The 22181-nt window shown below is 41.1% G+C and overlaps 1 protein-coding gene across 1 annotated transcript in view; it reads left to right on the forward strand.

The window, feature by feature from the left end:
- The window catches only part of LOC141141185 (uncharacterized), a 94332-nt gene that overhangs the window by 11180 nt on the left and 60971 nt on the right, over positions 1 to 22181 (forward strand). Inside the window, exons 9-20 of the mRNA XM_073628881.1 lie at positions 1627 to 1850; positions 5714 to 5867; positions 5958 to 6316; positions 6963 to 7068; positions 7738 to 7928; positions 8702 to 8807; positions 9760 to 9929; positions 10694 to 10767; positions 11406 to 11533; positions 13017 to 13206; positions 14242 to 14380; positions 14459 to 14561. Coding sequence (XP_073484982.1) covers positions 1627 to 1850; positions 5714 to 5867; positions 5958 to 6316; positions 6963 to 7068; positions 7738 to 7928; positions 8702 to 8807; positions 9760 to 9929; positions 10694 to 10767; positions 11406 to 11533; positions 13017 to 13206; positions 14242 to 14380; positions 14459 to 14561 — 1944 coding nt within the window. The remainder of the gene's footprint in view (positions 1 to 1626; positions 1851 to 5713; positions 5868 to 5957; positions 6317 to 6962; positions 7069 to 7737; positions 7929 to 8701; positions 8808 to 9759; positions 9930 to 10693; positions 10768 to 11405; positions 11534 to 13016; positions 13207 to 14241; positions 14381 to 14458; positions 14562 to 22181) is intronic.

The following is a 22181-nucleotide window of genomic DNA, read 5'->3' on the forward strand; positions in this document are numbered from 1 at the left end:
GGTGCACAGAAGGGACTGCAGCCAAGGTCCCTCTCCCAAGCCCTGCTACTCATCCCACCACTGATCACATCCTCCCATTCCACTGCCCACACCCCCCCCACTAGTCCCAGCAACCAATGGGTAAGCATAAATTGTTTCAAAGCGGGTGGAGAGCAAAACTGCATTGGGGGGGCGGCAAAGAAAATGTTTGCCCAGGGTCCAATCAATGGTAAAGACTGCCTAAATGAAAAGGGGTCCTAAAAACTTGCCAACTATAGTCTGCACAGTGAGTCCCGTTACTCCCCCCAGCCCCCCCCCCCCCCCTTTTTTTTTTTTTTTTTTTTTTTTATTTGTTTTTTTTTATTGCTCCCTTAGCAGTACTTTTGGCAAACATAAAATGGCATACGCTCTTTAAAGCTAAACTCAACCAACTGTTTTGGATAGAGCAGGTAAGGGGTAACATGTCTTGCTGTATGCATTTAGATATTTCCTCTTACTGTTTAAATGTACCACACACTTTCAGGTGCCATTATGAGGAGATAATCAATGTTCACTTTACCGATCAGTGGTCATAATGTATTGGTGTGTGTATATCCCCACACGCCCTTGGCATGACCACTGATGGGTAGAGTGAATAACATTGATTATCTCTTACAACAGCATATGAAAATGGGTGGAATATATTCGGCAGCAAGTGAACATGTGTTTAAAGTAGAACTAAAGCACCAAAATTTAGTTCTTTTTTTAAAATGGAGTATGGTAGGTTTTATGACCCCTGTCAGATGTGTGGTGTTTTTGTGTGTGGCAAACTTCTTAAGTGACCTTATCCTCCTTTAGCCAGTGTTGTAAAAAGTCTGCTTACAGAAATAAAGCTGAATTGAATGCCAACTGAAGTCACATGAGTGGCTCATTCCTTGGCTGGGTGACGTTTATCGCATAGGACCTATACTGCTGTGGTTTCTTTAACTAACCCACAGTGCTCTTGGAATCTTGTCACGTAAATGTGTTTAGTCAGTAAGCAGCAACAAAAATAAATAAAATGGGCATTTAACTAATTGGCACAAATGAGGAAACATGGCCCTTTTCCATGATTCATCCTATTAGTTTGCAGACTGTGTAAAAGCTGAATTGGACATGCTAACCATATTAAAGCTGCATTCACACCTGAGCGACTTAGAAAAACATGGGACATTTAAGTCAAAGGGCTGTTGTGCAAAAATGCACTAGTGTGGTGACACCACCCAGGTGTGAGTTCAACTTTATCCTGTAACTATGGGATGCGTTTTTGAATTGCAGCTGTTGCATAAGCTGCTATTGAATATAGATTGCATGCAAAGTGTCTGGGACAGATCATTTAGAGCTGACACAAGGATTATTTTTAAAAGAGATATAAAACATGTAACAATCACTTGAGAATGCATTTTACAATTTTGTGTCAAAGATGACTTCAGGCAGATAACTTTTTGTTTAAGCAGAAATCCTTGAAGCCTTTGCGTCTTTAAAAACTTTCCAGAATGCAGCTATTGTACACTGTAACCTGTATCTGACTTCAGGATATTGCATTAATGGTAGCAAAGGATGTCAACTGCACTTCAACTTTTTTTTTTTTTTTTTTTTTTTTTTTTTTTTTTTTTTTTCCCTCTTCAGATGATGTGGTGTTTTCCCCTGGGTTGATAACATGGACTATTCCAAAGAACATTTCACCCCTGCTCATTGGTGCCAAGATTGTCCAGAGTAGCAGCTATCATTTTGGTGTGGATCTTAGGAACATGACAAATGAACAGATACGTGCTAGCGGATATGAAATCGCTGATGGTGTTGGAGCCACAACTGTCAGAATTCCAATAGGGGCTGATGGAGGATATTATAAGGTAAGAGTGCAAATGGTTGAAGTATTGCTGTTCTATTTTGAATCTGGGTGTTGATAGGATCTTTATATTGAGCTGTATGTACTTATTGGTAGAAACACTTTGTAGAATTTCACTGCTTCATAATGGATGGTGACTTATTTGGTTACTATGCAGTTGATGGCCAATCGGCTTCCAGGTGTTGTCAAACCTTATTGAGCAAATTTAAGTTAGGTGTGTCTCTAGAAGTCCTTTCTTTGTATGCTATTGATCTCCCAGGATAGGGGGGAGATTAAGGCTTGGATCTGGTTTTTAATGGGGATTGTAACCTAATATGATTAATACTTTTAAAAAAAAAAGTGCTCACTGAGGGGCATTGTTTTGTCTTGGGTGAATTTATTTTTGATTACATTTGTCAATGGTTTGACATTTTTGAATTGCGTGAAACGGGACAGCTGGACTTTAAGTGTTAGAAAATCAATTTATTATTATTTATTTATTATTTTTTTAAAGGTCTTGGATGTGAGGGCATCACAACTACCATAGAGCTGAATAACACAAGTGCTCTTCACATACATTGCACAATATTATATTGTATGTGAAGAGCACTTTAGTGTAGTAACATGTTATGATTTTAATTCCATCATACAGTGCACTCACATACGCTGTTACTCTGCTTTTTTAATCCATGAGCTCCTTCCACAATTGTCACTTCCGGTATGTCTCCACTCATACCCTACGTGTTACATCATGGTCACGTGACTTCATCAGGGGATCCGACATGGAGGCATACCGGAAGTGACACGCTTAAGGATCGAGCTGGTAGATATACGCTGTTACTCGGCTTTATAATGTGAGTGCACAGTATGCATTTTTAATTCTAAGTTACTACACTATGAGCGCTCTTAGATCCCCTGGGAGAAAACCAACATGTGAGAGCAGATTGGAAACTATAGAGGACACCAAGGAGGTGACTACATGCCAGTACACCGTCCAAGGAATCATAGGCTATACTGATTTTAATACTCTCCTGAGGTGATGTGGGAGCAAGATTGTCACCTATATTATGAATAATCACAACGAAGGGTGTAGGCATATTGTGCACTACCTCACAAAAGACTTTATATAAAGGACTTGTATCACTGGATATGCACCCTTATATTTAGATTTGTGTTAGGTGTCCAGCCTTGAGACACAAGTTATTAATGTACTAGGATCACTCTTATTACTTGTTTTGGATCTTTATATTGCATGTTTATACACCCATTTTCTATTGCTGCTGGATGACTAGGGGCATCAGTGATTGCTTTTAGCCTTGAGGTTACACCTGGTAACGTTCAATTGGTTTATGCACCAAAGTCGCTTTATTTATATTTTGATTATCTATTAGGAGTGATTTAACTAGTCTTGCCTACCACAAGAGTTCATCTAACATATTGGTTAGATTGAGTTAGCTCTCACTACTCTCTAACTATTTTATGTATAGTCAAGGATAAGCTATTTAAGTAAAGGTGGCAGGCTTGTGTGTGTGTGTGTGTGTGTGTGTGTGTGTGTGTGTGTAAATTTTTTTTTTTTTTTTTTTTTTTCAACAATGGCACAAGTTTATGGGAAAACTAAACTTTAGTGGTGGGTGGTTCCACTCCTCGGCAAATAATAGATCTCAGTCTTTAGGAGGGAAGAATTGGCTTTCTCAGCGAAGCACACTCCTGCATGCCTGAGCCAGGGGCAGAGCGGTTCCAGAAAATGCTATATTAGTGTAGCACTAACGGTGGAGCTGCTGATTTAAAGCTGGCTGTTACCGTCACTTTTTTTTTTTTTTTTTTTTTTTTTAACCTGTAGTTTAACTAATACCAGACTCAGAGTCCATGTTAAGCATATTATCTGACAATGTAGGCACCAGTCACTTTAGTACTTTTCCAATGCTTTAATGGGAGATAACTGGAAGAAGCAGCAGGAAAGAGGTAGAGTTGCAGGGAAGTTCAAATACCTTTTCTTGGTGTAGCACTAAGGAATTAATCTCAGGGATGAATGTATCTTCAGTTCAGGATTAAATCTTTTGCCCGCCCAGATAGGTTTCTCTCACTAACCTAGCAGCCAGAACGCAGCACGAACAAAGTCTCTGCCACAGACTTGAGTGGAACAAAACTGTACAATCCTCCTGCCACAGGATGTAATAGTTTTCGATTAACAGCAAACGCAGTACCAGAACCTTTAAGCCGACCCGGCAGTACGTGTGCGGTAGATTAGATTAAGATGCGTCCTCCAATCGAGTCACCAGGCCCTTAAGACCAGCCTTCTGCATGGTCCCTTCCAAGATGGGTCCTCCCCTGGGTCTTCTCAATTGTCCGGCTTCTTCCCACAGGACAGACAGCACAGGACCGTCCCAGCAGTAGTAGGCCCCAGACAGACTTCTGGGCCTACTTGCACGACTGCAGCAACGCAGCCTTCCAGCCCGGAGGGCCATGAGGTAGAACTGAACCCCCTAGCACATGGCGTCTGTCCCATAAATACTCTCTCCCAGAATGCAATACAGAGGGCCACCTCTGACAAGTTGTCTCCGGGAAAGAAGAGCACTCATATACTTCAGCTTGTTGCTTTCCAACACCAACCTATGGTGATGACACCCACAGGCACAATGTGGAACTGCACGCAACACAGCCAAACTGGAACAGAGGCTAATTTAACAATAGATTGAATCTGAACTATGTACAGAACAGAGAACCCACTAAATTTACATATAAGAGGTAGATTGAAAAATCTACCAGCGCTACATTAGTCTGCTCTTACTCAAGATGACAATGGCTAGAAACTAGGGGTGGGGCTGAAGGGTTTGAAAGTGATTTCTCAGCAAAACAAAGTATGAAGATATGATAAACGTTTGAGTTTGCTTTAAATATTTAAAGTGGAGGGCCACCCTGAAGAAATGCCCCAAAAATCTTAAAAAAAATTTTTCAAAACATTTGAAGAAAAAATGTAAAACTTGCCTGAATCCTTGTTGCTAGGCAGTCTTCCTAATCTGCCTCTTCCTATTCTGTGGCGTGTCCTGTTGCTTGGTGAGCGGCCCCGTTGCCTTTTTGGAAATGTTTCCAGAAAACCACGGGGCCATTCAGAGTGCCACGCCGCTCGCGCAGTACGAAACTGGCATTGAAGCCGCAAGGCTCCACTGCCTGTTTCCCTTAGTTAGGGTGGCGGTGCTGGGACCCGAGGGACGGGTCGGCCTCAGGCGGCTGACATCGCGGGCGCCCAGAACAAATAAGTGTACTTTTAAAGTCAGCAGCTACAGTGTTTGTAGCTGCTGACTTTAAAAAAAAAAAAAAAATTTTCACTGGCCGGAATCCCGCTTTAAGTTTGATTTGTGGCACTCATTTGCAGTATAGTTCTGCTTTAGGCAGAATGGAGATTTGGTGGCTTTCTCAAACTCTCTTGTGATAAGACGCAGAGGAGAAAATACTTGAGGGAAATGCTCATGCAGGACTAATAGTTGGACCGTTTAAGAATGCTTTACAGCCTCATAACATCCCTAAGTAATCTATGGCTGTAAAGCTGAGACAAACCCAACAGTCTTGAGGGGGTAAACTGCATAGGATCATGTAAGACATCTGCATAGAAACTACATGAAAAGCTTTTAAGGTCTGGCTGATTGGGATACACCCACAAATATTTTGGTAAATGGATTAATGGGGGTTAGACCCTTCATTAGGTTATCCCTTTTGAAATCTTTAACTTTCTTTGCAGGAAGAAACCATTACATGAGGTTCCATCACCTTCCACTGATCAAAAATATAAAGATATTTTGCGTAGATCTGTTTTTAGGGCACACTAGATATGATTCTAGATACCACTAGCCAAAATTCTCAATTGGTGCCTGTCCTTCTCCTTCTATTCAGAGCCATGTAGTGAATCTGGAGCATGGGGTAACCTATAACATCAAGCCATTTCTGGAAAATGTTTGGATGGATAGTGCCTGGGGTGTCACAAAATACACGATTATAAAAGACATCACCACTCCATTTCAAAGAGTGCCTCCTGTCATAAAGAATGGTAAGATAATGAGTGCCTCCTGTCATTACCAATGGCAATGTGTAATAAAATATGCTATTTTACAAATTTAATTTTACCCTTTCTCTTCAGATACCGTACCATCGACTATGATCTTTAATGTCACAATTGGTACATTCCTTCCAGATGTTCAATTAATCAATGTAACTATTGGTGGTGGTGTTACAGAGACTGTGCCGCAAGTCATAAGTCACGGTTTAACAATATACCCAATAAATCATACAAATGGAAGTGTTGATTTTGTCCTTAAAGTTCCTTTCTTGGATCAGCAAGTGTTTAAAAAGGTAAATGTACGCATCCTGTATTTTAATCCCATCATCGTGAGAAACCATGGAGGCAGTCATTGCCCACCTTGCTGGCTTGTCCTGATCTCTGGCTTCAACTTGCAGCCAATTCACACCAGAACATGGTGCAGGAAACCTGTGTTCCATGTGAGTTTCCTGCACTGCGTTCAAAACACATTGTACTTGTGATCTGCAGCAGTTGTCAGTTGTGCAATGCTAATGACACTCCAAGTGCAGGTCACAAACTGTGAGTTGGCCTGCACTGGATCACATGGTAGATGTGAATTGGTTGCTCTGCATTCATTCATGCATGCACTACTTTTTGGTCCAGTCGGTGATTAGGAAGGTTCTGTTTAACTTCAAGTCTTGTAACTTCAACAGGAAGTGCAAGTAATATCTTTGCTGTCACAGGGACTTTGTTCCCTCTTCGTCCTTTTTTTTTTTTTTTTTTTTTTTTTTTTTCCCTTTTCATTCCTGGAGACATTGGTGTTCAGGACAATGAGGGTGCATCTCCCTATTGGGGTATTGCTATTTAGTATCCCCAAGTTTTAACCCTTCAACGCCAAATCCAGAGGTTCTAACGCCTTCAGATGCTTTATAGTTCTAATGTAAAGGTCCACTTTTAAGCCATCACAACTTTATTAAATGTTTATCAGCACTCACATTCCACATTAACAGTTTGACCTCCAGAAGATTCATTTGTGCCGGCCCCCTCCTCCCTGTGTCTAGCCAGTGTTTTTGTGTATGCTGCTTTCAGTAAGGGAAGAGATGCATTTTTTTTTTTTCTCCTTAGGATCTTGTTAATGGAATGCTTTTCACCCTGAATGTTACCTATGGATTCAAAATCATTCCTTATGATGAGACCTTCACTACCTCCACCAGCATTGAATGCTTTATACGTAAGTAATAAAACTTGGATTTGCCTCCTGGACTATAATGCACTTGTGTACATTGCCATGTTATAAATATCAAAGGGATTAACTGAAATTGTGCAAATTGAGAGCAGCTATCTGTTTAAGAGTCTATAACCCCATCCTGGCATTGTCTGGCTGAAATGGCCAACCTCTTAGGGCATCTGCAGGCCATGCCCTTTTTTAATGTTTAGGGATTTAACCTTGTCTCAAAAGCCCTGGAACTCTGGTAAAGTTTGCTAAAACTGCAGACTACCTGCTTCCAGCTTGGTACTGCCAACATCTTGATTATTACTGCACTAAAGCACTCTAGTTTGGTATATAAATACCTCTGTAGGAAATGCACAACATTCTGAAAATGCTATTTGCCTGACTGTGTGGCTTTAGACAAATTGACATGCATGCTTAGACCAGTGACTGAAATGCTGAGTGAAGTTTAACTCCTCTTCAGGCCATGGTGACTCTATACTCTAATGAAGTTATTGGACCACATGATTGGCATATTAGAATGCAGAATGGCTTTCTTTGTTTTCTATAAGGCAGGTTTTTTGAGTAGGGTGTGGGTTTTTTAATTTTTGAAGGCAAACGCTTCTAATGTGCCCCAAGAGTGTAACCGAACAAACACCTGATGAACAATGTAACCTTTTTATGGTTTAGCCTATCCTATTGTGGAACCCTGTGGCCGACAAGGCTCCCTGCTTACTACTACCATTGGTAACCTGGATCCAAACTGGAATCTTTATATTAAAGATATTCTGGCAACGACCGACAATGGGTTGCTTTCGAGCAGAAATCAGACGTCTTCTACAGTTATGGTTGATGCACAATCTAGTCTGGTCATGCAGGAGGTAAGGGAGTGTTTCTAGCTAGTTCTTGTCTGATGTTTGAATGGCTCTTTAACCTCCTGACCGACTTTAAATTTTTATTTTTTTCCCCCCCACTTGGCGAACACATGTAGCCAAAGAATGACCATGTCGTTTTATTTAACTGTTGTAAGTGTTTTTTTTTTTTTTTTTTTTTTTTTTTTTTTTTTTTTCCTTCCAAAGAAATTTCCCCCCCCCCCACTCTTCGCAATCGCACCTTTTATTCATGTCTGTGTTCAGCAGTGCCTATACTTGTGAGCAACCATTTTTCAAGGCTGAAGGCCAAAATATATGAGCAACTTGAATTCATTAAGAATTGCTACTACATCCATCAAACCAGATATTGATTAGTTTATCAAAAATGGTGTCAAATATCACTAGTTTTATTAATCAAATGGGTACATTAGCTATATTAGTTTGTAATGTGTGATCTGCTCATCAGCTATCATTGTTGGTGTATTGTGTGACCCAAGGCCATTCTTCTAATGTGGCCCAGAAAGGTCAAAAGAGCTGGCTCTATGCTGAGGCTGCGAGTGGCAATCACAACTTCAACAAAGACTAAATAAAATTACGATTTCCCATGTTCAATGTGAGGGTACAGTGGGCCCTGGGATACAACTGCCAAGAACCCAAAAAGTTATAAACAAAGGTGTTGGAGGCCTGCTTCTGAGCAAGGGGAGTAGATGGGCACTCTGTTGCAAAACTAACAGTTACTTGTTACTGTTATATAACTTTTTTATTTTTTTTCCCCCCCTCAGACAGCTGGAACAGGTGTAGTGACTACAATCCCAATAAGTATAAAGGATCGCACAGGAGCCACAGTCTATCCAGTAGTCGTCGTCTGTGATTCGGTGATACCTGTTGGTAAGCTGCTTGGTTAATGGGATGGCTTCTGTCTTGCTGACAACACCTCAAATGGCTCATTTAGAAGCCCATGAAGAATTGGAATGGGCTAGCAGTACTCTGGAGAGAAGGAGGACTCAAATTTTTTGGTTTCTATGGGCTTATCCTTCTCAAAAGCTATTACCCCCCCCAAAAAAAAAAAAAGCAAAACAACCTAGACATGCTGGAAACCAAAACCTAATCTATAAAATCTCTGTGGCTATTGTCCACTCCAATTTTCTGATTTTTTTTTTTTTTTTTTTTTTTTTGTCCTTCCAATAGAAAAGAATTGTACCGATGGCCTTGTTCACTGCTTGCTCAGACATAGTTGATGAACAAAATAAGCCAACCCCCTGTATATCCCTGCCTCCAGTGTCCCAACCTCCTGGCACAAAAATCTTTGGAAAGGTTTCACTGAACTTGGTAAATGGATTGATGTGGTGTCTACCCAATTATGTGCAGGGAAAAGCACTTAAGATTTTAGTTTTCATGACTGAAGTGAACACTGCTTTGCCTTTTTTTTTAAATAAGCAAAGTGAAAATTCTCCAGGCAGGCTAAAAACTAACAAATCGGTCGACTCGTGTTCTCTCTCAAATGAGGGATCATTAAATCATGGCATGTAATAATAAAGGGTTTAGCACAGGTACTAATAGATAGGATGGTAAGAATGACATGGCTTGCTCAAACTGCAGTAGTAAATCGGGCCGATGGACCAATTTACAAATCCTTTGACTTGGTCAGCAGTTTGCCTGGTGTTCAGCTTTAAAGCCTCCATCTCGCAATCAGTTTACAAATGGGCTACAGGGAGAGCTTTCGAACAGAAGCAGGGAATCTGGATAATGTCAAAGTTCTAAAAATGAGGGACGTTCTCAAATTTGGAAGAATATTCCAATGATTTTCTGCAAACTAACTTAAATGTCTTATTGCCTCTAGTTTGCCTCCCAGAAGGGCTTATTAAGGTAACTGTGAATAAAGTCCAAAATGTTCAAAATATGGATATGTCTCTGCTAAGACTGAGAGATCGCACTTGTGGACCAGAGAGCTTTGACGCAAACAACGCTTACTTCTCATTCTTTGCCAGTGCCTGTGAAACTACAAGAACGGTATGAAATCCTCCCGAGCAAAAACTGCTTTATGTAACTTATTTGCCAGTCAGTACAATGCCAGGTGTGGTAGTGGTGAGAGGTTTTAACTGATATCTATACCTTTATTTTTTGGGGGAGGGAGTTATCTTTTAGCCTGAACACTGTCACTATGATGGAAAATGAGGTGGGGAAAGGATGCCAAACTTTGGTCATCAGAACAGAAATATGCCCCAAAATTTTACAGAAAAGTAAATCAGAACAGCCCTTGCACCAAACATTTCATTCTAATGTCCCTAATATCTTGTGTATAGTAGGATCAATTTACATGCCTGCATAGTTTTGTGAACTGCTGAATCTAAGTTAAGTGTCAGAGCAAAGTATATTCCTGTATGAATGTCTAAAATATAAATTTTTTTTTTTTTTTTTTTTTTTTGTGGAGGAATTAAAACACCTGTCGGCTTTTATTGCGGTCTGTGCGCCCCCATTAAGGCAATTCTCCTCAATTTGTCTTTACCATTTATTGAAAGTAAAGGAAACTTTTTGGTTGAACCCAGAAAAGTGAGGGGGTGACTGTCCTGGGCACTGTCATGTTGGGGGGGCAGCAGGGGGTAAGAATTGTTTTAGAAAGGGGACTGGGGGGGCGCAGGGTTGACGGTAGAAAAGGTGATATGGTTGAGGGGGATTTGTGCTAGTAAGGATAGAGCTCTTGGGCACATGTTTGAGTGCTTCTAGCTGCTTTATGGTTTACAGACTATGTAATTCAGTCTTTTCTCGCCCTCTAGTTTGAAAACAACTGGATGATTTATGACAATGAGATAATCTACGACAATTCAGCATCTGGAAAGCCAATATTAATGTAAGATTTTACAGGAATAATATCTAAACAGTTGATTCTTTATGGCTGTCCATCTCAGCAAGTCACACAAGCACTTGCCACTAGTTGCAGCACTGATGCAGCAGATAAGTCTGCTACATTAGGTGCATAATTTACTCAAGGTTACTCATGGCCAAGTTAGTCACTTGTGCTATGATACAGTGTTAGCAGTACTATATCTTTACAACTGCGCATGAAAGTGTTTTTTTAAAAAAAGCAATGAATTGTTCAATTAGAGGGCATTGGTAATGTAGAGTAGCCTCCTTTTTATCAAGAGGTCAAGGTAGACTGGCCTAGGGGTTAATTGGTATGGAATGGCTTTTTATAAAGGGGTAGAAGGAGTTGTACTGTGCTGTATAGCAATGATTTCAAGCTTGTGTAGGTAAAAACTTACCCCCTTGCATTGTGGTAGTTCTATAATGCTAGGATATGACCTGTTGAGAAGGGTTAAAGTGGAAAACTCAAACACCACACTTGCAACCAGAGATTTTAGACTTGCCTGCCAACCACACTGGGTCTCCTGTATGTAATTGGTAATGGACCCATGTGCAAGTGTAACTGGGGTCTAATGCTCTTATTTAAAAATGCAGATGTCTAATTGGCTAATGCATATTTTGCAGAATGAATGTCACATGCAACTACACAACTAATGGTACCGTGGCAGTTGGGTACAGTTATCAGGACAACCCTACACCTAGTGCGCAGTCGGCAATGGCATCTCTTTATTTGATTTTAAGGTTGAGTAAAGGTAAGGCATTGCAACTGCTAAAGTTTATATTGCACAGAATTCTGATAGTTTGAAAAACAACGTGGCAGGCTTGACCTACACTTTTTTTTTTTTTTTTTTTTTTTTTTTGAAATTCCACTAGGATAATGTTGCACTAGCTTAAAGTTCTAACTTTCTGCAGAGATGTGGGGGCTGCCATTGCAAGAATAAAAGTACTGAAGCCGGAATGTTGGAATAAAAGCAAAGCAACTAGCACTTGCTGAAGTTAGCAAAGTTGATGCTTAGTTTCTCTTGGTTTCTTTGCCAAAATAGTCCTGCTTTAGGGAAAACTTATTCAAAAGTATTGATGCATTTTATAGGCTCTAACTTTCCTAGAGTATTATGAAATCCATGCCACAAGAGCTTGGTTTTACTGAATCAGTAAAGATAACGGTCTAGCAAACCTGTTATGGTGTTCTGCCCATAGCAAAGTGTCACAGGCACTAAAGTAACTATACTGACCCTCCTTGTGGTCCTGCCAGACTTCCAATATTACTGTTGAGCTTCAACTGCTGAAACGCGTAAGCTCCTTAACATTCCAATATGCAGGCTTAAGCGTGAAGGGATGCAGGGGAGTGTGTATTCCCCGACACCCCCCCCCCCCCCCCCCCCAAAATAAATAAATAACTGGGCAGAGTGTAACCATATTTTAATGCATTCAAAAGTTACATTCCTGGCATGCTGGGAATGCTAATGGTCACATTTGCTTGTGCTTTCAACCAAGCTGTCAAATCTCCAAATACATGCTGGTAGGTTAAAAAGCGCCCTGAGGCGATTCAGTTCCCATAGGTAGCGCTATACAAGTCACTCACATCCTCAAATGGCTGGTGTCATAATGAATCAAATGTGCAGCATCATGGCAGTTGCAGATCAGAGGCTATGATGACTCCTTTTGGCTGAGAAGGATCATGGGGTTTAGTTCTGCTTAAGTTCATGTAAACACTAGCAACTTCTCATTTGCTTTGTTAAACAAACATACCACTGAGATTTTTTTCAGTAAAGGCAAAAAAGTGATTATGCTGCTTGCTTTGGACTCGACCAGTTAGCATTATTTCCAGTTCTCTGGACTAACAAGCCCTTCTCGTAGAGAGAAAAGGGGAAGCATTCCTAGCCTTAACCTAGGATGACAACACTGCCCCACCATACATGGCAATAGGACGAGTAAGTGTTTAAACCCTAGAACCGGAAGTGTTACTGGCAGGATCACCAGGTGAAAATTTAAGGGGAAGACAAATGCAGCCACCCCATTTTAAGGACTGGTGAGCTGAAATTTATATAAGGTGGCTGTGTGACTTTTTTTTTTTCTCATTAAAACGAAGATTTGGGCAGCCTGGCTATAAGCGTGCATGTCCACTAGCACGTGTTAAGTGCCCTAAACACCATCCAGCTTGTTTTTTAATGTGCTTGAACATTGCATGCATTGGTGAAAGGGGGGAAGAAATAAAACTAAAGTCTTCCTTCTTAGATATTGCCTATACAAACTTCTATGGCGATGTGGACTATCCAGTTGTAAAGTACCTGACAGAGCCCCTGTATTTTGAAGTTGAGCTCCTGTACAGTTCAGACTCTCGACTAGAAATCTTCCTGGATACCTGCTGGGCTACAACATCACCTGACATGAACAGCTCACCCTCATGGCCCATTGTCACAAACAGGTAAAACTTGGCTGTTGCAGCATTTTTAGGCAAGCATGGTGATTGGGAACTGTAAAGTATAGTTTGTTTAGCACAGACGGCTTAAAGTCCAATTGTGATTTATGGTAAATATACAAAGCAGCTCAAGGTGGCTAAATATGTAAAGTCTTTAGTGTGAGTCTGTCAACAGTTCATATGTCATGTGCTGGTCTCTCTGCATTGGACAAGGCTTGGCTCTGGTGCCTTCATTTTTTCATTTTGAGTACACCAGCTGTGCATGTTGAAACTTTACCTGCAATTTTATAATCTGATATTTTTGGGTGCAGGATAATTTTCTTCCATTATTTTACATTCCACAGCTGTTTGGTTCAAATCAAATTATCAGGACACATTCTTGGGTATTCTTGCCCTGGATTGCTAAGCAAAAGAATCCTAAAAGTAACCTGAACCTGGTTTGCACCATATGCATATATCTTATGGTCCCAGTGTAGGTCTAATTGTAACTGGTTGTTTACAGCAGGGGTTTCTTAAACCGTTTAAACCAGGGGTCTCAAACTGGCGGCCCTCCAGCTGTTGTGAAACTACAAGTTCCATGAGGCATTGCAAGGCTGACAGTTACAAGCATGACTCCCACAGGCAAAGGCATGATGGGACTTGTAGTTTCGCAATAGCTGGAGGGCCGCCAGTTTGAGACCCCTGCTTTAAACAAAGGGGCACTTATTGGACAATAGTGAGAAAATGCCCCAACCAGTGGTCATTGGGAGAAAAAAATATCCTGTCCAATGGCAGTAACACATGTGCCAACGTCACTAGTCCATGGGAGTAACTGGTCAATGGGAGGAATCTCGGCTCAATCATTGGTGGGTCATTGTCACCTGGCAGGCTTTATTGCCCACCTCCACCAGTGGGCCATAGTTTAGGAGTGCTGCTTTACAGCATACTAACAGCACCAGTGCATCAATGTACACCCATACAATATCCTATGCTGTAGTCCCAAACTTGAACATTAAAAACTAAAACTGTATCAAGTGGCATCTTTCTCATTTTTGTTTTCAGTTGTGAATATGGGGAGTCATACCCAACAAACTTCCTTAAAGTGACCACAGATTCCAGAGTTCAATTTCCATCCCACTTCAAGAGGTTTGAAGTAAAAACCTTTACCTTCATGGATGGTGACCATTCTTATACTGGAGCAGTGAGTACATTCAATGGATTTGGAAGGAAAGCATATGCCGATAATGACAGTACTGAGTTATTTATCTTTTTCCTTTAGATCTATTTCCACTGTGATGTGGTTATCTGTGATGCTTCAAACCTGTCTTCTGATCCAGTATGCACCGGAGTTGGATCATGCATCCCTGCAAAACAGAGAATGGGTAGGCTTGGCTGCAGCAGTCTCTAGACCAGGGGTCTCCAACTGGTGGCCCTCCAGCTGTTGCAAAACTACAAGTCCCATGAGGCATTGCAAGGCTGACAGTTACAAGCATGACTCCCTCAGGCAGAAACTTGTAGTTCTACAACAGCTGGAGGGCCACCAGTTTGAGACCCCTGCTCTAGACTCTAGAACAGCGATGGTGAACCTTGGCACCCTAGATGTTTTGGAACTACATTTCCCATGATCAACTACACTGCAGAGTGCAGGAGCATCATGGGAAGTGTAGTTTAAAAACATCTGGGGTGCCAAGGTTCGCCACCACTGCCCTAGGACTTTGTAATGCAGTGTTTGGTACCCCCACATTACAAGTGACCTTCAGTGATTTGCTGTACACGGCTAAACTTGACATGGATAGAATGAGAAGATTTGTTTAACAATAGTGCAACTGTGTGTGATGTTTGTAATAGCTTACCATTGGTTCAGTCCAGTGACTGGTTTTGGCATGAGCTATTGAAGGAGTATGCAGGCACCTTGGCTTAGAAATGAAGGTCAAGAAATTTGTACATGCCTGCCTTTGCAGGCTTGTTGCTGACCTCTGTTCCAGGTCCTCCATTTCGCCATGTTCGATTTAACATGTATATTGCTGCTTCTACATGCTAATTGTAGGCTATTAACTCAAAAGCATGGAAGTAATGGTCTGTAAATGTTTACAGATGTGAGCACCTTATTCACAACTCGGCATTCCAAATTGAACACTATTGGGTAAAGGTTTAAATCTGAAGGTCACTGGTGGGTTGGCTGTTGCAGCAGATTACTTTTTACTCCCGATGATAAAAACTGCAGTCCTATTTGCTGTGGTTTTTAACGATGTCATTTTGTACCATTCCAGGCAGAAGTGTCAATTCCGATAACCCCCGCTCAGTTTCATCCAGAGCAGTTGTACTGCTGGCACAGAGTTGAGCCATGCGCTGTATAGTGTAAGTTAACAACCTACAGCAATGAGGTGCATAAAAATGGATGATGTATTCCGTAAGGCCCCACATACACGCAAAGGCCCTCAAAAAGGGTGTTCAGACAATCCTTGTAATTGGAGGGAATTTCAGTTCTTTTGGCAGGTTCCACTGCAACTATCTCCAATAGATTCCCCTCAACTCAATTTTGGACTTTCCTTCACTGCAGTCCTAGTTGGCAATGACAACACCCCATTTTATAACCCTCCCCACTCCAACTTTTAGATTGCACATTGGAGTTGGATAACCAGTGCCGAGATTCACGTCAACCACTTCTGAAATCTGTTTTGGGCTGACTATGTTGGTCAGTGGTCACTACGAGAGGTATATCCATCTCTTTTCTAGAAGATTGGATGAAAGCATAACCCTTGCATTCAAAATGAGGTGGGGGAGGGGGTGATAGTAACATTTTAAACTGTTCCATATATACCATGAAATCTCTCAAGTAATTTGAGCTATGGGGTTTACTTTATCCTAGTGGTGATTTATTCACGTGTATCAGTGACACATCTTAGAATTGTGCTTCTTTCATAAGTGCTGCACAGAATTTGGAACCTTAACACTGGTGTAAATTTTAGAAGCATCTGAACGGGGACTTGTGTTATCCAAATATGCAAACTGAATTATTGGGAGATCCTCACTAAGGATGGGCTATCTGTTCAACTCGAACATTGGCTGTTCGCCCGTTCACCGAACAGCGAACAATTTGGGGTGTTCACGGCAAATTCGAAAAGCCGCAGAACACCCTTTAAAATCCTATGGGAGAAATCTAAAGTGCTAATTTTAACGGTTAATAAGCAAGTTGTCATAAAGTTTGGGGACCCGGGTCCATCCCCAGGGAACATGTATCAATGCAAAAGATTTAAACTTTTTTTTTTTTTCCTTTTTTCTTTTTTTTTTTTTTTTTTTTTTTTTTTTTTTTTTTAGCAGTGGTTTTAATAATGCTTAAAGTGAAACAAAAAAGTGAAATATTCCTTTAAATTTCGTACCCGGGGGGGGGGGTGTCTATAATATGCCTTTAAAGTAGTGCATGTTTCCCATGTTTAGAAATGTCATTTTGCTCTTGGACTGTTCTAAAGGAAAGTCATTTAAAAGTGCTAGCACTAGTGCTGGCTATTAACCACTTCAATAACAGACACTTTCGCCCCTTCCCACCCAGGACAATTTTCAGCTTTCAGTGCTGTCACACTTTGAATAAGAATTGCGCAGTTATGCTACACTGTACCCAACAAAATTTTTATCATTTTGTTCCCACAAATAGAGCTTTCATTTGGTGGTATTTGATCACCACTTTTTTTTTTTTTTTTTTTTTTTTTTTTTTTTTTTTTTTCTAAACAAACTAAACAATTTTTTGAGATTTTTCTTGTTATAAAATTTAGTTTTCTCCTTCACTGACGGGCACTTATGAGGTGGCACTGAGCTGTGTTTTTAATTGGGCCACTGACTGCTGAGGAGGCACATCTGAGGATTTGTGGCACATCTGAGGGGGCTGTGCTGATGATCAATGTGCTGATTATCAGCACAGACCCCCCCCCCCCACCCTGCCATGGAGAGCTGCCTATCGGCGCGAACCGTTTACCGGCACTTCCTGGTTCTCGTGATCAGCTGTGATTGGTCACAGCTGATCACGTGGTAAGAAGCCTCTGACAGAGGCTTCTTATCGTGATCGGAGATGTGGGGTGTCAGACTGACACTCTGCACTCGCAATCACCGTGCTGCATGCTGGCATGTTATCCTGCTGGATGTCATGACGCCCAGTCAGGATAATGGAGCCACTTCCCGGCTGTCATTCTGCATACAGTGGGAGGGAAGTGGTTAATGAATTGTCGGTCCTGACAATACATAAGTCATTGAAACATAAAAAAAAGTGTGGGGTGTCCTCAAATTCCATTGCCAGGCCCTTCAGGTCTGGTATGGATATTAAGGGGAACTCCGTGCCAAAATGTAAAAAAATGGCATGGGGTTCCACCAAAAATCCACACCAGACCCTTATCTGAGCGGGCCCCCCTCCTGAACCGTATCAGGCCACATCCACTTAACATGGGGAGGATGTCCCCATGTTGGGGGGACAAGGGCCTCATCCCCACAACCCTTGCCCGGTGGTTGTAGGTCTGCGGGCAGCGGGCTTATCGGAATCTGGAAGCCCCCTTTAACAAAGGGGACACCCAGATCCTGGTCCCCCTATGTGAATTGGTAATGGGTACATTGTACCCCTATCATTTCACAAAGTCAAAATGTTAAACCACAGACGGCTTGGGACAAGTCCTTTATTAAAAATAAAAAAATAGATTCCAGTGATTAAATCCATGCTCCTACTCCAGCGATGTAATCCAATTCTCGATCTCCATCGAGGAACACGCACAGGATCCTGCCTCCACCAGAGGAAACCAGCCAATGACACGGCGCTAGCTTGACAGTTCTTGTGTAGCTGAGGGCAAGGCCACCCATCACGTGACCCCACCCCCTCTGATGCAACAGGAATCCTGCGTTGCATCAGAGGAGGGGCAGGGTCACCCGTACACTTCACTGGGAAACCCTGGCGTTTCCACTTGTCAGAGGGGGTGGGGTCACGTGACAGGTGGCCCCGCCCTCAGCTACATAAGAGCTGTCAAGCTAGCGCCGCATCATTGACTGTGCGTATCCATCGCTGGAGATCCTCCATCGCATATATATATATATATATTCTCTATCTCTTGTCCCAAGCTGTCCCCTTACCAATTCACATAGGGGGGGCCAGGATCTGGGTGTCCACTTAAAGGGGGCTTCCAGATTCCGATAAGCCCCCCGCCCGCAGATCCCCACAACCACCAGGCAAGGGTTATGGGGATGAGGCCCTTGTCCCCCATCAACATGTTGAGGGCATGTGGGGGGGGGCGCTCTCTCATCCCCCTCTTTTCCTGTTGTGTGCTCAATGAATTGTCGGTCGGTCCTGACAATACACATAATAGCCAGCGCTAGCACTTTTAAATTACTTTTTTTTTTCCTTTTAGAAATGTCATTTTTCTCTTGGACTGTTCTAAACATGAAACATACGCTACTTTACAGGCATACCATAGACACCCCCCAGGTACTAAATTTTAAAGGAATATTTTACTTTAAGCATTTTAAAAATCACTGCTCCCAAAAACAGTTTGTTTTTTTTTTTTTTTTTTTTTTTTTTTTTTTTTTACAAAACCATGCATATTAACCTTTAAAGTTAGTACTTTTGATTTTTTTCATAGTCATGTCCCATAGACTTTAACGGTGTTCTGGATGCGAACCGAACAGGAGGGTGTTCGGCCCATCCCTAATCCTCACTACTGCAAGGAGCAATAAACAAAGCCAAGGGATGGGGAGAGGTGTATATGCAGTTCTAGACGTGTGTTTTTGAAAGGAGGTGTTTTTTCTGCTCCGATCATCTTTAATTGTAGATGATAGAACCCCAGTGCTCAACTTGCACCCTGACAGTCAGAAGTGGAAGCACTGATTTGTAAAGGCCCTATAATGGCAGTAATCTCTAGCAGTCTCCAACCATGCCTGCACTATAGCTTCAGTCTGATCCTCCTCCTGTATTGTCTAAACGGTCTTCTGTAGCTTATCGTATGCTGAACATTATGAGGTTTACTAAAGGCTAGTGGACTATTCACTTTTTAAGAAGTTGCGCTGTGAAAGGCAATTTACTCCAGAACTTAATGAATGTGGTTAAGTATTCCTTGCAAGGAAAAGTGTTAATTTTGCCTGCATGTCATTGGATGATGGTTGTCAGAGCTTCACCTTCACTTTGCAAGGGAAGTTGTACCAAAGCTTATTGAACAGCCTGTGTAGCCCTTTGGTGACAGGCCACAGCTGAGGGACCCTCATAAGTTGACTGCTGTTATGGAACATGATGCATACAGCCATGACTTTGTGTAATTTTGTTTTTTCTTTTTTTTTTTCAGCTGCAAGTGATCATCCTCAATACTGTGTATATTTTAAGAGCTTTTTGGTAATAAAATTTGAGGATGAAACTTCTTGGTGTCTTGTCAAATCTATTGGCTGGGTGCTTTTGAGTGATGCAGTGTGAATGGATGTGTGGCTTTCAAAGTGTTTTGATATGGTGCACATATTAAGGGTTTACAACATAGTTGTTAATGTTTTGGGGTAATTAATGCTATGCTGTCAGTTCTAGCAACACTACAGCATATTAATCTTTTGAGAAAATTCTTTATTGGGTTGAAAAGACATTAAGTCCATCTAGCTCAAATAATATATATATATATATATATATATATATATATATATATATATATATATATATATATATATATATATATATATATATATATATATATATATATATATATATATATATATATATATATATATATATATATATATATATATATATATATATATATATATATTTTATATTCTCACACACTCCCACATACCCAAACCTATAGCCAGAGTAAGGCCCAGAAAAGCAGGATCCAATTTGCTACAGCCGGGGCAAAAATTTCTTCCTGATCCCAGAGAGGCAATTGGATTTTCCCTGGATCAACTTTACCTATAAATAGTACCCAGTTATATTATGTACATTTAGGAAAGAATCCAGGCCTTAAAGCAATCTACTGAGCTGGCCAGAACCACCTCTGGAGGGAGTCACAAAAGCAAGAAATTGCCTTTCTTTCAAAATTATTAAATCTCATTTTGGGGCCCTCTGCCTATAGCAGCAAATTGTTAGATCTACCATGAATAAAGGCTAGGAAAGTCCAGATCTAGGCTGCAAAACAATTACCAACTTCTGTTAGTGTCCCTTTTTTTTTAATGTTGTAAGTTTGCAGTCTGCCAGACCATAAAAGTGGGAAGTGTAGGAAATGCCAGACCACTGATTAGTATGTTGATCAGATTTTGTCCAGAAGAAACAAACTTGGCAATTATGTAAATTTTTCTAAAAAACTTTTTGGTGTACACAACAGATGTATTGTGGTTTTCCAGACCTTTTCTTTGCATACCAGTTAGGTCCCTTGTTATAAATTAGGTGCCAACCTAGATTTCACACTTTTCAATTTTGAATTTGTACCACTTATGCCCCATACACACGGTCGGATTTTCCGACAGAAAATGTGTGATAGGACCTTGTTGTTGGAAATTCCGACCGTGTGTAGGCTCCATCACACATTTTCCATCGGATTTTCCGACACACAAAGTTTGAGAGCAGGATATAAAATTTTCCGACAACAAAATCAGTTTTCGGAAATTCCGATCGTGTACACAAATCCGACGCACAAAGTGCCACGCATGCTCAGAATAAATAGATGAAAGCTATTGGCTACTGCCCCGTTTATAGTCCCGACATACGTGTTTTACGTCACTGCGTTTAGAACGATCGGATTTTCCGACAACTTTGTGTGACCGTGTGTATGCAAGACAAGTTTGAGCCAACATCCGTAGGAAAAAATCCATGGATTTTGTTGTCGGAATGTCCGAACAAAGTCCAACCGTGTGTACGGGGCATAAGTCTTATCTGACACATGCCATCTGGAGATGAGGGCATTGATAACTTTACTGATTTGATTCCCACAGAGGATCCCCCTTGTCTTGGGGGGTTTAAGGCAATATTTTCTGGCTAATCAAACACTTCATTATTTGGATATGTGCTAAAATTACTACCTGTTCATAGTAAAACTTGGGCAGTACACATCCAGCTTTTTTCCACTAAAGTATACAGTCAGGTCCATAAATATTAGGACATTAGAATTGTGTCAATCTCTTTGGCTCTATACACCACAATGGATTTGAAATGAAACGAACAAGATGTGCTTTAACTGCAGACTTTCAGCTTTAATTTGAGGGCATTTACATCCAAATCAGGTGAACCAGTGTAGGAATTATACAAACTGTTGTATGTGCCTCCCACTTTTTAACCACTTCCCTACCAGGCCAATTCTGACATTTCTCTCCTACATGTAAAAATCTGTTTTTCAAAAAAAAAAAAAGTTAGCCCAATGTTTTTGCATATTGTGAAAGATGAAGTTAAGCCAGGTAAATGGATACCTAACATGTCACGCTTCAAAATTGTACACGCTCATTGAATGTTCGGTACTTAAAAATCCCCATAGGCGACGCTTGAAAATTTTTTTTTACTGGTTACATGTTTTGAGTTACAGAGGAGGTCTAGGGACAAAATGATTGCTCTCGCTCCAACATTCGCGGCGATACCTCACATGTATGGTTTGAACACCATTTTCATATGTGGGCGGGAATTACGTATGCGTTCGCTTCTGCGTGCAAGCACACAGGGACAGTGGCTCTTTAAAAGTTTTTTTTATTGTTAGTTATAATTTTTTTTTTTTTTTTTTTGAGGGGGGGGGGGAATTTGATCACTTTTATTCCTATTAAAAGGAATATAAACATTCCTTTTTTAATAGGAATATGACATGACAGGTCCTCTTAATAGTGAGATGTGGGGTCAATAAGACCCCACATTTCACCTCTAGGCTGGGAAGCCTGAAATAAAAAAACGATCACCGCTTCCCAGCCGAAGCGGCGCCGTTTTTTGAATGGAGAGGCCGGGTGTGACGTCATAACATCACACCCGGCCTCCGATAATCAGACTCCGGCAACCATCTGGTCCGCCAGAAATATCTATG

This window comes from Aquarana catesbeiana, linkage group LG04 (assembly GCF_042186555.1).
Source record: "Aquarana catesbeiana isolate 2022-GZ linkage group LG04, ASM4218655v1, whole genome shotgun sequence".
Lineage (NCBI taxonomy): Eukaryota > Metazoa > Chordata > Amphibia > Anura > Ranidae > Aquarana > Aquarana catesbeiana.